This window comes from Pygoscelis adeliae, unplaced genomic scaffold (assembly GCF_000699105.1).
Source record: "Pygoscelis adeliae isolate BGI_AS28 unplaced genomic scaffold, ASM69910v1 Scaffold30, whole genome shotgun sequence".
Classification (NCBI taxonomy): Eukaryota; Metazoa; Chordata; class Aves; order Sphenisciformes; family Spheniscidae; genus Pygoscelis; species Pygoscelis adeliae.
The window spans coordinates 1,756,639-1,773,155 of NW_008823915.1; the positions used below are offsets into that span (position 1 = coordinate 1,756,639).

At 42.1% G+C, this 16,517-nt stretch overlaps 1 protein-coding gene across 1 annotated transcript in view; it reads right to left on the reverse strand.

Moving 5' to 3' along the window:
* The window catches only part of DGKD (diacylglycerol kinase, delta 130kDa), a 48,357-nt gene that overhangs the window by 29,101 nt on the left and 2,739 nt on the right, over positions 1 to 16,517 (reverse strand). The window contains exon 3 of the mRNA XM_009319064.1: positions 630 to 734. Coding sequence (XP_009317339.1) covers positions 630 to 734 — 105 coding nt within the window. The remainder of the gene's footprint in view (positions 1 to 629; positions 735 to 16,517) is intronic.

Below are 16,517 nucleotides of genomic sequence, written 5' to 3' on the forward strand. Positions count from 1 at the left end.
GCTCCTGTCCTACCTCCCATCCTTGCCTCGCTACAAGTGTGTGTAGGGCAAGGAACTGGAGAATTTATCTGCTGGAGAATTGATCCTTCCCTTCCCCATTTTTTTGCTGGATTAAGTTTTCAGCAAGATAGGTTCCCCAACCTGGTTTATGGTGTAGCAGAGGAATGCTTGTGCCAGCATAACAGAGGAGACAACAGGGAGAGAAGCATCAGAGTGGGGAAAACACAAGACAGCTTCTTTTGGTGGCAGTGCTAGTCTAACTACAGCCCCAAAAAGCAAACAGATGCACTGAATTAGGCAGAATACCAAGCAGGCAAGATGTGAATTAGGACAGGGAGGATAACTGAAGAGTGAAAAGACAATGGGAGGAGAACTGTGTTTCAAAACCTACCCATACTCTGGAAAGTGTTCTCAAAGTTACCATGGGAGAGTATACAAAGTCACAAGGATTCTTTGGAGAATCACTTCAGTGTATTTGGGATAGTTTTCACAGAAGGCCTAACACTATACGCATAATAGTCAATACAAACGACCTCTATTAACTTCACTAGAAGCTGACTCCAATCTCAAAACAAGCTGTTATTTAGGAGAGAAGGCACAGAGTGCAAAGAAACACATTTTCCTATTACCTCAAAATGTTCACGGTTTTGTACTGTCTTCAGTGCTGCAATCCAATCTTCCATCTCTTTTCTGTTATCAGCACAAAGGATGAGCTTCCGACATGGAGTGATAATCTGAAGAGTGAGAGAAAATTAATAGCGTGTATTCTGGGCATGTCAGTGAGGGACAGCAAGAGAACACGTTATCACCAGTGTAGTATACTGAAGCTATTTTCAGGGGCAATGAGCTGCACAACAGAACAGAAGTTATTTGCACCTTTCAACCATGTTTCTCTTCCACCCTAACATACCTTAATTCCTTCATAAATGTACAGAACCACAGAGATTTTAGTTGTCATTCACAATACTGAACTGAGTAAAAAAATCTCTCAGACCCAAATAACAGCAAAACACAAATCAAGCACAGAGCAGTAAAAGTTAATATATTACATGGGCAGAACTTGCATAAGTTTTTTTTTTTTAAGTAACGACTTTTTAAGTTGGCAACAACATTAAAACATTTTGTTAACACCATAATATACCAGGTTCTAGCAATTAATAAATTAGATAACATGCTCTGTAACATCATACTAAAAACCTGTTTAGAGCCGTGACAAGTCGGGAGGGAAGAGAGGAGAAATCAAACAAAATAAGCAATCTAGAAGAGAAATCACTGTATTTTGAACCCCCATGTTTCCTGAGGGCTTGTTCTACATTTATTACATAAAAGATATTCCAACAAATGTTCCACTAGGAGCTTGAGGTTGTGGTGAGTTTGCCTTCCTCTAAAAATACTCTCCTCAGTGTGTTTCTACCCTGGTCTAAGTCCCATGCATTAGTTGCCCTGTGTTAAATAAACAGTTCAGTGTTTTAACAAACTAGTAGAAGACACGCAGGGCGGCCGAAGTTCCCCTCTGCTCAGGAAGGCAGACAGGTCTCTGTGTAGCCTACCACCAATGCTTTCTCCTTTTGTCAGATGGCGGCAGCAGAGAGAAATAAAAGCTCCTAGCTCTTCAGAGGACCATGTCTGCTGTCCACAGGGCTGCCCATTCAGCTGGGGTCCAGACTTGACTATAAATCAACATTTATTCTTCCTAAGACAAAAGTCTTTCTTCCCCACACTGTAGTTATCTTATCTTACTGTCTCCCTGTGCACACCTCTGTACTGATTTCCATCCAACTGACTTCTTAAATTAGACCAATATTGAAGTGTTTGCAAGATCTGAATTTAAGAAAAGCTGCATCAAGGTTGAGCACCATTAACAAAAATCAAAAGGCTCCCCTTCATGGCAACTTTAAAAACGTCCAGCAGCCTTGACTCTCCTGTGCCCCTCCGCATTTTGTACATGAAAAAAACTGTCTACATAATCTGTTTTTCCAGCAAATTGTATCCTAACATCTGAAATAACAGATTAAAACAAACTAGGATTGTGTCAGGTTGATGAAGCCTGTGTGGCTCTCGCAAGCATGCAACCAAAGTTTTGTTAATGAACACTAAAAAACCACGCACATCAGCCCAATACATGACCCCTGTTAACTACCATTTTCCAGTCTGTTTCTCAATTCTCTCATTATGATTCATAGAACAGATTAAAAATAAAAACCTCTGAAGTTGAAGATGAAACTTTTAGTTGATATTGAAGTGCATCAGAGCATCCACTAAGAAATATGCATGTAATGTCAGCAAAAAAGATACACTTGTAAATTTCTGCTTTATTTTAAGCTCTTCAATTTTCAAAATATATTTCTTTTCATAGGATAGATTGCAGCATTCACCTGCAATAACAGTAACTTTACCCAGAGGTATTACCAATACCTACAAAAGGGCTCAACAGCCACATTAAGTAGGCAATGAATGGAGCTAAATACCTTTTTAAAGCAAGGACTGGCCATTCATATTGGAAACAGAGTTTTGGCATGGAACATTCTGTCTTGGACAAAATGACCTGATTTGTATCAATTGTAAGCAAACAAAAATAAATATTTACAATTTTCTAAAAATAAAACTTTGAGGAACTCCTTCCCTCTTCCCTGACTTTTCCTTTAAACAATTCCAGCTCTGATAAAATTTACTCCCAAAGAAAGTAATTACAGCAGTCTTTCTTCTTCCTTGGGAACGTAGAAAAGTGGGCGGTTAACTGTATTTCCATCAAAAACTCCGCTATGTAAGAAAGGCTACCCTAGAGAAACCTTTTATGGAGCATAAAACACTACTGCAAAAACCAGTGTGAGGTTAGAGAAGAACGAGCAGCATCTCTGAAGTCCTGCTAAAAGGAAGCAGTTTTTTCCCTGGAAGTAAAACCAAGTTCAAATAAATTGTGCAGACAGTGCAGGGCCCCACTTTTTTTCTGGCGGCAAAGCCAAGAACATCTACAATTGCATATGTACATGAGTACCCTATGTAAAGTCCAAACATCCCAGGATGAAGCATCCAAGGACCTTTCATCGCTTTAAAACCAGCCAGTTTTTATAAGGAACCGCCAGTTCATTCAACAAGCCACTGACACGCTTTTGGGCAGTGGGGAAAAATAATTTAAAACAGTTGGTAAAATCAATTTATTATCATCACAGTCCCATTTCAGAACACTCCTATTCAGTGCTGTCGCTTTTCCTATTTTTCTCTCTTTTTTGGAGAGAAGAAAAAAAAAAAAAAGGCAAATGCAAAGTACATAGTATCATTTTTAAATCACCTTGGAAGACATGAAGTCTAAAATATTGGCATAAAGTACAGAAATACAGATGCTCCTTTCATAAGAATTAATTTCTGAGGCTACTGACTTCCTGGATCACTGGACAGACTGTCTAATATACAAAATCACTAATTCCTTCTTAAGTCACCTACTGCATCATCTTAAAAATCCCCACATTCAGTGTTAGATAATCCTCTGTTCAAAGAACAAAGTTAAAGTTTATAAGACAAGAGGACAAATAAAGAGCTCAAGAAGATTTTCATATTTCAATCATCTAGACAGAGAGTCACAGAATTAAAATATTGTGTAACTACAAAACTGCAAATAAAATGTAACTTTGTGCAAGATAAATTTATGAAGAGCATTCCCCATTAGTCAGTTCTAAAGCACCATTTGCATTGGGATTTAGTGGTAACATCAGAGATGGGTAATAAAAGAATACAATCTCAAACCTCACTCCTATTCTAAGGAGGACAAGTTGGAACAATTAAGGCTTCACTGTGAAGGACAGATAAGATTTCAACGTAACTAGTGTAACAATTCTTGGGGGAAATTAAGAAACCATACAAACCTGTTTTTCTGATTAACATGCAGTGGTGTTAAACATTTTAATGAGGCTAATTAGGAATCCAGAAACGTGTTAATAGTGACACTTCCTTCACAGAGTGCTTCAACAGTTCTCACCTTTCATACAGCCTCACACACATACCAGCCAACACCGGGTACCTTGTGAAAGTAAGACACTCCTATTTTCCCTGCACTTCAGGCAGCCACTGCTCTGTTACCTGCACAGGCTGATGTGCAACAGGCACGCCACAACACTTCCTGAATAAGGGCAGAACTGAGACTAGCAGAAACATGCTCTCACTCACGGGGAAAGAAAAACACTCATCCTACTACTTTTACCTCCTACTTGAGCCAGTAATTTCAACTCCAGACATCCACCTGTTGAAGGATACTAACAGAGGGAAAAAGGCTATTACATACACTGCACTGTCTAGATGAGACCAATGATCAATCTAATGTCTCACGACAAAAAAAAAAAAAAAAAAAAAATCATTCTTGTCATCTCCAAAAGAAGCCACAGCAATCTTCCCCCTGAAAAGCTGTCCTTTCCCAGCCAGGGAGTATGGAGTGTTTGCTCTCAGCTACAAGCCGCAATGAGCTGATGCTCTGGAACACGAGGCTTGGTTATCCCTGTTGGCAAACGTGGCTAGAAATGAGCATGGTCCAGCTATTTTTTATGTTCTGGCTACAGCTTTTGACTAACATCCTGGAACAGTATATTCCACAGGATGACGACGCACTAGGTGAAGTAGCATTTCCTTTTATTTGTTCTAAATTTACAAAGCAGTAATGTCATCCACTGACCTCTTGTTCTCATATAAATGGAGAGCACAAAAACAACAACCTGATTGCTTTTGAGTTAGGATGGGGGCTGCCTTGCTAGGAGTTAAAAAAACCACAATAAAAAGTTTTAAGATTTATTTATAATCTCATACATTTTTGGCCTGTTTGGGGATTGGCAGAACTCTGAGTGTTCCTGCCCTGAAACAGCTCAGAATTTTATCTAGATACGAGCAATTACGTAAATTAAAAGTGCTTGTTCTTCCTAAAAAGGGAATATTGAAAACTAACATACTTTTTTGATCCTAAATGCTATTGAACTTTTGGGTGTGGTTCTTTAGATTTCACTCCTTAGTAGGAACTGGATGCCCAGATACCCATGTGCCCAGAGCTTACCACATGGTGACTTTATTGAGACCTAATACTGACCAGCAAAAGAGCTCAACAACAGTCACGGGAAAAAAAACAAGCTGCCAATCCCTCTAATCAATCCTGAAGAGCCATAAGGACAGATGGGAATGGCAGGAAGGCTTAAAGACATTTCAAATCAGGACACAGGTTAATTCACAAACTCCTCACTGCGTATGAGGCCCCAGAAATATCTTTTGCAGGAATTATGGTGACAATCAACCACCCACCAGGTCACCCCTTTGCAGACAGTTATGTGCCCTCTGTGCAAATGAACCATCTCAAGTCTATTAGAGAAACTCTCAATTTTCAAGCTTGCTCACTCTAAAGCTAAAAAAATCTAAATCTGAAAAAAGCCATGCCTTCATTGGCTGTCTTGTGCAAATACTGATGCTCCCCTGACACTTCCCCGAAATTTAGCTTCATCTCCCCTGTCTCTTCCTCATACAGCACATGCCCTCTTACCAGCTGTTAACCCCCACCCCTCATGTTGACCCACACTCCCCTGTCCAAAACTAACACCAGTTTACTGACATTTCAAATCAGGCCAGCTGGCAAACAACAGAGCCAACCAAAGAAAATTTCTCATTTTACATTCTAAAAATGGACTGGATGTCCCTGGATGTCCTTCCCCAATGAACAGCTGTGAATAATTGGATTAGAAAGGCAGTCCAAAAAAGACTCCTTATATTAGACCAAATTTTAAATAGAAATCTGCTATAATTCACTCTTTGGTGTTTTGCTGTACTGAACAACCTTCCTCCACCCAACAGCCGGAGCATAAACTACATTCTCTGGTCTTGCTGCCATCAAAGACAACTTTATAATCTCTGCTCACTTCCTCCTTCAGCATTTCTGGCTACCCAGAAACTTCTCAGCAAAAAAGTGACAGTCTGGCCAAACATGCATTGGGACTGTTTGTTATCAGAGTAGATCTGGTGAGCTCAGTGACCACAGAAGATGGCAAAACAAGTTAAGATCACAGTGCTGGATCACGGAGCTGGCTGAAGAAATGCTGCGGGGGAAGACAGGGCGGGGGAGACATACAACTTTGCTAAATATAGTTTTTCTGATGTGATACATTTCTCAGAGTGGCCAAAAGTGGGTGCATGAGAACACCTGCTCATTCTGACTGCTTCCTTTTACTCACATCCTGTTCAAATACAGTCTTATGTTCAAAGGTGCTAGTCATAAATCCCCCAAAGAGATCCTGAATTATTCCGAACAGTTGATGATTTGGATACCAGGGACAACAGGAATTTCTGGAGCTCAAAAGACCTAGGAATTGCAACTAGAAAAAATAAAATAGCTGTGAGAACAGTGCTGGTGCAGGCAAAAACTTCAGCTTGATCACATATGGCAAAGGCAGGGAAAACGTCTACCATCTGTAGCTAACTGCTATGTCTGCTTTTGTATAGTGGAGTAAGCTCTTGGTATCCTATGAACCCAAAAACTCAGGAAGGAAAATTGGGTGAGATTATGATGAGGACCCAGCCATTTTATCCACTTCAGCTCCTGTTCCAGCAACAGCGATCGTTAAATGAACACTGGTATACATTAAAACATTCATCAGCAAGATTCACAAACCAGCAAAGTCACTGTATGTTCCAAACACGATTGCTGAACTCACAGAAGTCAAAATGGACTAAGTGTGGATTAAGCATGTGCTACTCCCTCAGCAAAATACACAAGGTTAAAAAGGCGACTGTGAAAAAGGGAGAAGAAAGTAAAATGAAAATATGAGTTTCAGACTCAAACCAGTCCTTTACATTTAAAATCTTAAAAGCCTATCTCATTGATGTCAGCTTCTGAAACAACCTGGAGCTGAGCATCAGGACAGCAAAGCCTTAGACAGCAAGTCAGCATGATTTTAGTAGGTGTCTATAGTTTGGAAGAGAGAAATAATACAAGTATCAATGCTTAGACTTATGGGGGACCAAGGCTTGCCTTCCTCCACAGACAACATCCTTCTTCCGATTCGCAATTCAGCTTTCACCCAGTTTTGCCAACAAATTCAGTCCCGTTAACTCACTGCAGAGGTCAGTTAGAGCTCTCTGGAATTGCACTGATTCTCTTTCCTCAAAACCTAGATGCTACCCTGAAGGGGAAAGAAAAAAAGCTTTTCATATGACACTGGAGAAATGCACCAGTTTTATATTTATTTTTATAGTGCAAGATCTTTATTTCCTGCTAAAATGACCATCTTCCATCTATGGAAATTCTCATTTCCACCAAATAAAACAAGTCGTTAATGTTCTTATAGTTGTGCCAAATTCTGCCTTTTCTTTTTTTTTAAATAGCAATAACAAGATTTTCCTCAAAGCCCTAAGTGCCTAAATCTCTGTTTGCACTATACCAGGTATTTTATCCCCAACTTCCACATGGCTGTTTTACCTTAATTTTCAATCTGTAAAATTCAGGACAGCTCAATTCCACAGGAAAATAGGTACAGCATGTGGTGTGGTCTCTTTAGGACCATTTTTACATTATTAGGTTCATTCATCTTGTGATATGTACCTCGTCTGCCAGGGGCTTGCACATTACAAGCGCATCTTCTCTGAGCACTGTCATTGGCACTTGCAGCCGCTATGCTGTGCCCGCAGATCAAGTTCAACTCATGCTGACCCTCCATCTGTGCTTTCTCCCAGTCCCCATCTTCCCTGATGCTGCAGCAGGAAAGCAGACCAAACAGAGCGTTCCCTGGGAAAATGATCATCTCTCATATCAGGGTCACATTCCTACATGCTTCTGGGAAACTCTGTTCCTAAACAAGGCACATTCCTGTTCTTGGCAATTGGTAAGAGGAGCACAGAGAGATTTTAGGACTTCTGCAACCACTTAATAGCTGTCAGAACCCAGAGTGTGCAAGAAGGTCTTTGCCATTGTTAGCAGGTATGAAATGCAGACAATCCCGGTAATTCGTGCATATTAAACACTAGAGATCTACATGGATGGAGCAGCACCAAATGGGAACCAACAGGGCTGCCACGCCAAGTGCTAGAGCATCTTAACACAGCTCCATTATCCGCCCACCCTCCACTTTATGCAGCAGATGCACACACGCATCTCTTCTTCATCTGTTTTCCAAAGGATGCAGTCCTGCCAGGAAAAGAGTTCCCAAACAGAACTACACTGTTCAGAAAGAGCAGCAGATTTGGGAAGGTAAAGGTTATTTCAGAGAAACCTTCCTACTCGCTCAAACAGAAACAAAACCGTGAAGAACAGAGGGGCAGGTCAATGTTCCCCAGTGGTAAAGCTGCAGTCTCAGTGGGCTCATACACATCAAGGCTAGCAGCTAATAAATCACAGGATTGAGCAATAAAGTCCTTGTCCACGGTAGGAAAATGACCTGTTACTGACAGCTTATTGTTAGTAACAGCTCCTCACAGCCCCCTAACCTCAGCTGTGTTGAAAAGAGGCTGATAGCTAGCACAAAAGGAAATGAATAGCTTTCAACAGCCTGATGAACCCAGTAGCTTTCCACATTGGGTCACCAGGCAAAGAGCAGTCCTGTTTCACGCACTGCAACAGTGAAACCATCACAAGCACCACAACTGGGAAGACCTCATTTCTGTCAACATTATTAGCAAGCCTCTCCCTGCCTGTCAAAATGACCAAAGCAAAGATGTGGATAAAAAGAAGTCTTTTTCTTCTAGAGCAGCTCCCATGTAAAACTAAACCCATCATGTTCTCAAATGACCTGCTGTTTAACACAGGTTGTTCTGCCTTTGTGTCCTCACCTGGAAGGGGGAGAAGATGCTGGAACCTGCAGCCTTGCTTAGGAAGGTAAATAAAACAGCAATACGGCTCGAAGGTTACAAAGAGCAAAGAGATTATCAAACAAAAGCTCCTAGTGCTCAGGCACAAGGGCAATAACAGACACTAATTTCAAAGCAGTAAACTTCCCTCTAGAGAAACAAAAGCTCTTTACAAACAGTCGCCTTCACTTTCCAGCCTCTATCTATCCTGTCTCACAGTAAAATACATAAAGCTCAGTCTGACCTCTTTCTCTTACAGTAGTTTCCTCTTTCTCAAAAACTCCTAGCATATTTTGGGGTCATTCTGTAACGTACAGTAGCAATCACCAGATCTCTCCACCCACAGCAACTTCTTCCAGACTCTCTAACTCTTCTTCCATGTTTATCCTCTCTTCGATGGTTTTTCTCCAGATTTTTCCTTCTTTTGTGTGAGCAGACTAATGACCAGCGCCTGCAGGAGGCTCGATTAAGAGTCCTAAAAATCCTTGACATGAAAGGATTTTAAATTACTATTTCCACTGACTAACAGTGACTCAGAATGGTCTGTTTACCAAAGGGCCTTTTCTCAAGCAGAAAAAACTGCACTGAAGTCTGGATTGCAAACTACTAAAATAGCAAAGTATTTTGAAACTGCAGTGGTTCTGACAGGAAATGGGGACCAAACTGCACTGAATGAAGGGAGGGGGGAAAAAAGAGCAGAGCGATTCTGGACATGGCAATTCATGGCTCTACTCGTATTTTCACTTGCTTATAAAGGAAATTCTGACAGCTGCCAATACAAACAGAGTAAGAGTACTAGCAGAGAGTGTACAATTCCTGAACGTGTACACACACGGGTGTGGAAGAGACAACCACCCCTGGCAAAGCCTGACTTTCTAATGTGCACTCTAATTTTGTCCAATTTAGAGAAAAGAGTTTAAAAAGGAGGAAAGAACCATCCCTTTCACGAGTCCCTCTTTTCTAATCTTTCCCTTCTCCAAACCTTAACAAGGCAATCCATGACTGTGTACAAAGGAGCAAGGTGAGGAACCAGGATACTTGGTGACTCCCCTGTGTAACTATGTCCCCAGATTAGTAAGTCTTTTGCCCACTTCCGAGAGCCGATGTCTTCCCTCTGGGTCCCTCACCCTGTGCTGAGGAAGCAGGGGAGGAAGATCCCCTCCCTTGCCAGGAAGCCCAGTGACTCCCTGTAGCATACATTCAAGCCCATCTTTTTCGAAAGGCTGAGGCCACACAGGGCAGTTTGGGGAATCTGTGCAAGTGTCAAACCATGCAGATCTCCCTGGTCTCTATCAGCCCAAGCTTGAAGTCCAGGTCTGACTTTCTGCAAACAGCCCGTAACAAAAGTTCTTATATTCTTTCTCCTCATAAAAATAAGTCACATGCTCTTTCTCAAAGCTTATATTTCAAACCAGCACAAGTAACCTCTGGTCCGGGTTGCTCTTGTTTCAACAGTGCCTTACAGGCACACAGCTCCTGCGCTAGACACAAGCAGGAGACTTTCTGCCTGACATGCAGCTTCAGCAGCTCTATTCACTCTTTCAAAACCAAAGTCTTCAGAGAAGATTTCACTGCCTTCTATGCTAAAAAGATATTAATTAATTCTATATGCTCATATATTTTCACTTAAAAGCACTAATACAAAGAATTCAACTTGACACAAAATCACAGAAAAGGCAAAGGCACTTTCACTTCATTGTGAAATGAATTTGCAAACTTCAACAACATACTCTCCCCATCAGGAAGCACTCTCAGCACTTTTATCTTTTGTTAAAGTTCAAGCACTTTGCCCTGTGTTTTTAGGAAAGGTTAATTACCCCAAAATGAAGATTCATGTTATTTCTCCACAGTGTCAACAAGCCCTGGGACAATACAGCAAAACCATACAGTCTGAAGGAGATCAGACAGTCATGTAAAAGTCGTCTTCTTCACAAGACAGAAACTGGCATCTTTGCTGCTGAATAAAGTCAGTACTAAGTAACAAGGTTGTAATAACAAAAATTGTAGCACACCTCAGGCTCCGGTATGGCTGGAGAATGACATCCATACTGCTTCTCAGAGAGGAGAGCATGCTCTCGTTCAGGAGCACCAGCAATTCCCTGTTCCTCAACCTACCACAACCATTGTCGCCTCCAGTCATGCAAGTGCTCTGAAAGAGAGGTATTACTCTAATCTCAATACTTCCTCTCTCCTGTGACATTGGTTAGGGTGAATCATCAGTTAATAAACAGTATTTCTTAACTGATGGGTGCAGCATTTCCAACAGCACCACAGGCACATTTCCCTTTACCCTGATTCTGGAGAACTTATCTACATAAATCCACATAGGAGAGAACACCTGAACAGTCAGAACTTGTAACGAACTTATTCCAAAGAACCTGAGCTCCTGATGATCTGTTATGCTGGCACAGGTGCCATGTTTCTCAATGCTCAGTCCAGAAAACTCAGACTCCTGCTCTTACCTTTCACGTTCAATCTTCCTCTAAACTAGTGTCCAGAGCAGTCTACTCCCTCAGAAAAAAACCTAAACAGATTGCTTGACATGCGATTAATAGGATTAGTCCCCTCTGTGGTCAGTCTTTCTGAGCTATGTTCCACTTGCCACAAGCTGATTAGCTGTCTGCTTAAGGAGGAGCTGGGATAAGTTTCCTTCTGACGACAGCGAAGTGGAGAGGCAGGCGCTGACTGTAATAATATGCTGTTTCCTGTCTGCGGCTGAGCTGAGAGGTACTTCCCAACAGAAAAGGGTTTACAGGAGCTCAGGAGTTCAAGCTCCACCTCTTCCAGCGAAGAGCCTTTAACTACGGAGGAGGGGTCAACAGCATGGCTCCTAGCGCTTAACAACATGCTCTGACCAAGCTTCACTTCCACTAAAGCATCAGAAAGAAGAAATCAAACTACCCACATCTCTCTCCACAGAGAGGAGCTTTCTCCTACGGGATCTCAAAGCTATGAATAAGATGGGATGGGAAGTGAGTGTTGTAATCCATGTTATGTGAATGAGGGTGAAAGTCCACACCACCACTTGCTAGCAATAACTGGAAAACATTTACAAAAACACCATGTGAGAATCATATTGAAACATAAAATATGTACCTGAAAGATCTGATGTCCTTCCTAGGCCCTCTCCTGTTGATGACGTGTTTTTTATTAGTATTAAAGAACACATATTTTAGATTTTTTTTCCCCTTTAGTTTTATACAAATCCTGCACAAGGCAGGAAAGGCTCAATGAACTGATAAGGACTCACTCCATCAACTGTGCCAATTGTATTGAAGGCAGCAGGCTTAATTCAGTTGGCACCTTCTAGAAAAGAAGCAGATCTTCAGTCAATGCACCAACCTGAGGAGTAAGAATTTGTTCACCACACAAACATTTGCAAAAATGCGCCTAAGGAGATGACCCAAAGTCCTTTCAAAGACTCTTGAGGGGACAGCTGTGGTGGCAAAGTGTTGGCCTGAGAAACAGACAATAGAGAGACTGGTGCCCCCCAAACCTTACAGGCTTCACAGGGGAGAATGGGCATGCTGGATGTTTCAGGTCCACAACACAGGTAAAGCACTCATTTTGAGAGAAGTCTCTCCAAAACCCATGTTTCCTGGCATGATCTAGAGAAAAACCTATTCCAGGTTTGAGGTACGGAACTCATCCTCATGGCGTATTTTGTTTTAGTGCTCCTAAAGCAACTGCAGGCTAATGCATTAGACAGGCACATCAACCAATCAAGCTACTGCGAAATTGCACTGTCCAAGAAAAAACTGTTCATGGAAGAGCTGAAGTGTCACTGGGAAGACCCAATGTGATCCCAAATCATCTGTGTTTTAGAAATCACAAGAGCCTTTGAGGGTATGGCTGGGAAAGCTCTGCTCCGAAGTTAGGGTCAGGCTTTGACCTCACCCATCCAATGCTGCTGATCTCTATTTCAAAAGGAGTACAAACGTAGGCACACACTGATGGCAAGAATCCAGGCTATAAAAGCTGACCATGCTCTTTGAAATAAATGGGTCTGAAGTACAAGGACAACATGGTTATCACTGAGTTTGTAGCACAGCAGATCCTCTCTAAGGCCCTGTGAAAGACAGCAGCCCTAGGAAAATCCACTGGTGAGAGATCTATAAACCAGGTACTAAGAGATCATACGTGGAAAGAACCAGTCACTTACAGCCCAGACATCCCAAAAGAATTTACCTTGTAGACAGATGACTTAGAAGGTCAGAGATGGCAGAGATGTGACAGAACCAGCAAATATTACATCTACAGTCCTCCTGAGAGAAGAGAGACCTGGCACGGGGCTACTATATGATTTGTTCCCAGAGGCTTCCTGCTAAATAACTCTGTCGCCCCACTGCCTGACCTAAAGGAACAATAGCTAAACATAAAGCTTTTCCTTGCACCTCTCAGAGGACAGAGCTGTACAACACCTTAACCTCAAAGATGCCCCTAGTCGCATGGTCCCACCCCATTCTATAGGCACATATCCATTAACTCTGGGTAGCAGTCCTGAAAACTGTCCCCACTGCAAACAGGATACAGTCACTGAAGAAATCTATGCAAGATCAACTAAGTAAACAACAGTGGAACCCGTATTACACACTCTTCTTTTTAGAGGAAGAGGTCTGCGTCTTAAAACTCACTTTTCTCTCTCTTCTGCCTGCTGACAGCAAACAAATTAGCTGTCAGACTTATGTCCTATGTAAAAGGTTTACTGGCAGCTATATTTTTTAACCTTATTCCTCTATTTATGCAACATAACCTTTGTTGGCTCCGTGCTCTGGTCTTCTTCTCTCATGGTACTGCCTCCCCACGCTCCTCATTGCCCTTTTGCTGGTTTCTCCTCTGAGTGGTCAACCCCTTATTTCCTCTTTGCTTTGGATCCACATTGCTCCTCCAAGTGGTTTATCTAGTGTTTTTGTTTCCCACCTCCTTTGTTAGTACCTTAGGACTGTCATTCACCCAACCTGACCTGCAGAATCTATACATTAAGCAGTATGGATGCCTGGACAGAGGATGAGTTTCCTCAGAAAGAAACCACTCTTTCATAAATCCAAAACTACCAGTCTCTACTGAAGAAAACACAGAAACAAAAAGAAAATCAGAACAATTAAAACTCCAGAATAACTGTCTCTGCTATACAACACCAAATGTTGGATGTTTCCAGTTTAGGATAAAAACTCAATAGTGAGTCCCTCTGATTTGAAACGGGAAAAAAATGCATCAAAGAACTCTGAATTTTAGAAAGGAGCAGAGCTGGAGAGATAGAGGGGGGAAACAGAGTGCTCTCAAAGAAAACCAAGAGAAAATGGCAAGACTGCAAGGAATCCAAAGCACTGACAGCAGTGATGTGGTAGACCAAACAACAGCAAGACTAGGCAACCTGATTTTCTAAGTATTTTTATAGCTCATGGTAAACCACAGTCAAACCCCTCTGTAAACCATGATAAGACAGCACAGACAGAAATTAAGAGGAGAGATGCTTTTCCTGAAGTTTACCTGAGCCCCATGATATAGTGATCAGCTGTAGACAGTGCAAACTGTTATCTGCTACTTGAGTGTCAAAGTAATCCTATACTTTTTAGTCCCTAGGGAAGGCAGGGACTGGCAGAGCCTCATACCATAGTCATGGAAGTAACTCTTCACTGTTGGACTCAGATGGGGCAATCTGAGAGAGCAAACACACTATTTCCCCCTGCCCTGACATCTCGTGTCTCTGACAGAGATTAGATCTCTCCCAACTATAATAATAAGCAAAACAGTAACAGTACATTTGCTTACCTGGAAAGTCAGTCTTTATTTACATATGGGAAAACTGAAGCAAGACCCAAGAGAAAATGCTTCATTAACAGGTAAATAATTTCACATTCTTGAAAATGTATCCCCTACTGAAATCATTGCAGAATCCTTCTCTCTATGCACACACACTGACACGTGGTATCAGTATTTACTATCAGACCCAGATGGACCTCCTACTTGTCCAATTATCAATGCAGAAAGTATTTTCAAACTTTGAGACAATGCTAGGATTTCATCTGGGCATAGGGTGGATCCCATAGCTGCTTTGCTCAGGCAAAGCAAAAAGCTACAGCTGCATAATAGGAACATCCTTTGCTAGATGTTGAAAGCAGTGGGTCATTACTGCTTGAACAGCAAGGCATACTGCTCAGTCTTGGTGACCACCTGCAGGTCACCATCCTGCGGATTCAGCTTCCTCCCTCCACCTGGATTGCTCCCCTCTTCACGTTGCCTTAGACCAACACTGCCTCCTTTCTCCACACCCTCTTTCCTCCTCCCTTTTGAGCCCTTCGGAGGCTGCATGGAGGTTATATTGCTGTTAGCCAACTCCAAAGCTCACACTGCTGCTTAACACTCACTCTGCATGGCTGCCGTTAATGGCTTTTTTCTGCACACCAGGTGTTTCCCCCAAAACGGAGCTTGGGGAACACCTGCATCTCAGAAATGTAATAATTTTTTCTCCCAGTTATTAAGCCTGAAGAAAATGAAGCAGTGACACCACCACCTTTACAGATTGCAAATATTTACCACATATTCCACATCTAACAAGTATCTTAAACCAATTCCACAAGTTATATTTGTGCAACATTTTTGTTCCTCCTTTTGCTTTGCCACTATATATAGTGTGCATATATAAACACACATACAGCCACATACAAATAAAGTCAGAGAAAGAAGTTTACATATTTTAAGGCCTGAAGGGAAAACTAAATTCCCTTAGCGAGATCTCCAGCATAAACATCAACATCACCCCTAACTCCCTCAGCAGAACAAATTTTTCTGTCCCACTGTATAAATGGATTCTATGAAACCCTCTTAGCTTATAGGTAAGAAAAATCCCTGAATGCAAAGTTTTAGCACTATACATAGTAACCCAAGGTATTTCCCATGTGCACGGAGATGAGTTATGACTGCTGTAAGGAAAAATAAGTTCATGTTTGGTTTTGGTTTTTTTTTCAGTGAAAGAGGCTGTGAAGATTGTTCAGATGTTTTTAAACTCTGCAAAAGAGAAGGGATGCAAAAGGGATGTTCCTGGAATGCATCAATGATAACTTCCTTCTCCAAGTGGTAGAGGAGCCAACGAGGAGAGGTGCTACGCTGGACCTTGTTCTCACCAACAAGGAGGGGCTGGTGGGGAATGTGAAGCTCAAGGGCAGCCTTTGGCTGCAGCAACCATGAAATGGTGGAGTTCAAGATCCTTAGGGCACCGAGGAGGGCGCACAGCAAGCTCACTACCCTGGACTTCAGGAGAGCAGACTTTGGCCTCTTCAGGGATCTGCTTGGCAGAGTACCATGGGACAAAGCCTGGAGGGAAGAGGGGCCCAGGAAAGCTGGTTAATATTCAAGGATCACCTCCTCCAAGCTCAGGAGCGATGCATCCCAACAAAGAGGAAGTCAGGCAAAAACACCAGGAGGCCGGCATGGATGAAGAAGGAGCTCCTGGACAAACTCAAACACAAAAAGGAAGCCTACAGAGGGTGGAAGCAGGGACAGGTAGCCTGGAAGGAATACAGAGAAATTGTGCAAGCAGCCAGGGATCAGGTTAGGAAAGCTAAAGCCCTGATAGAACTAAATCTGGCCAGGGATGTCAAGGGCAACAAGAAAAGCTTCTATAGGTACGTCAGGGATAAAAGGAAGATGTGGGAACATGTGGGCCCTCTCCAGAACAAAATGGGAGACCTGGTTACCCAGGACACGGAGAAGGC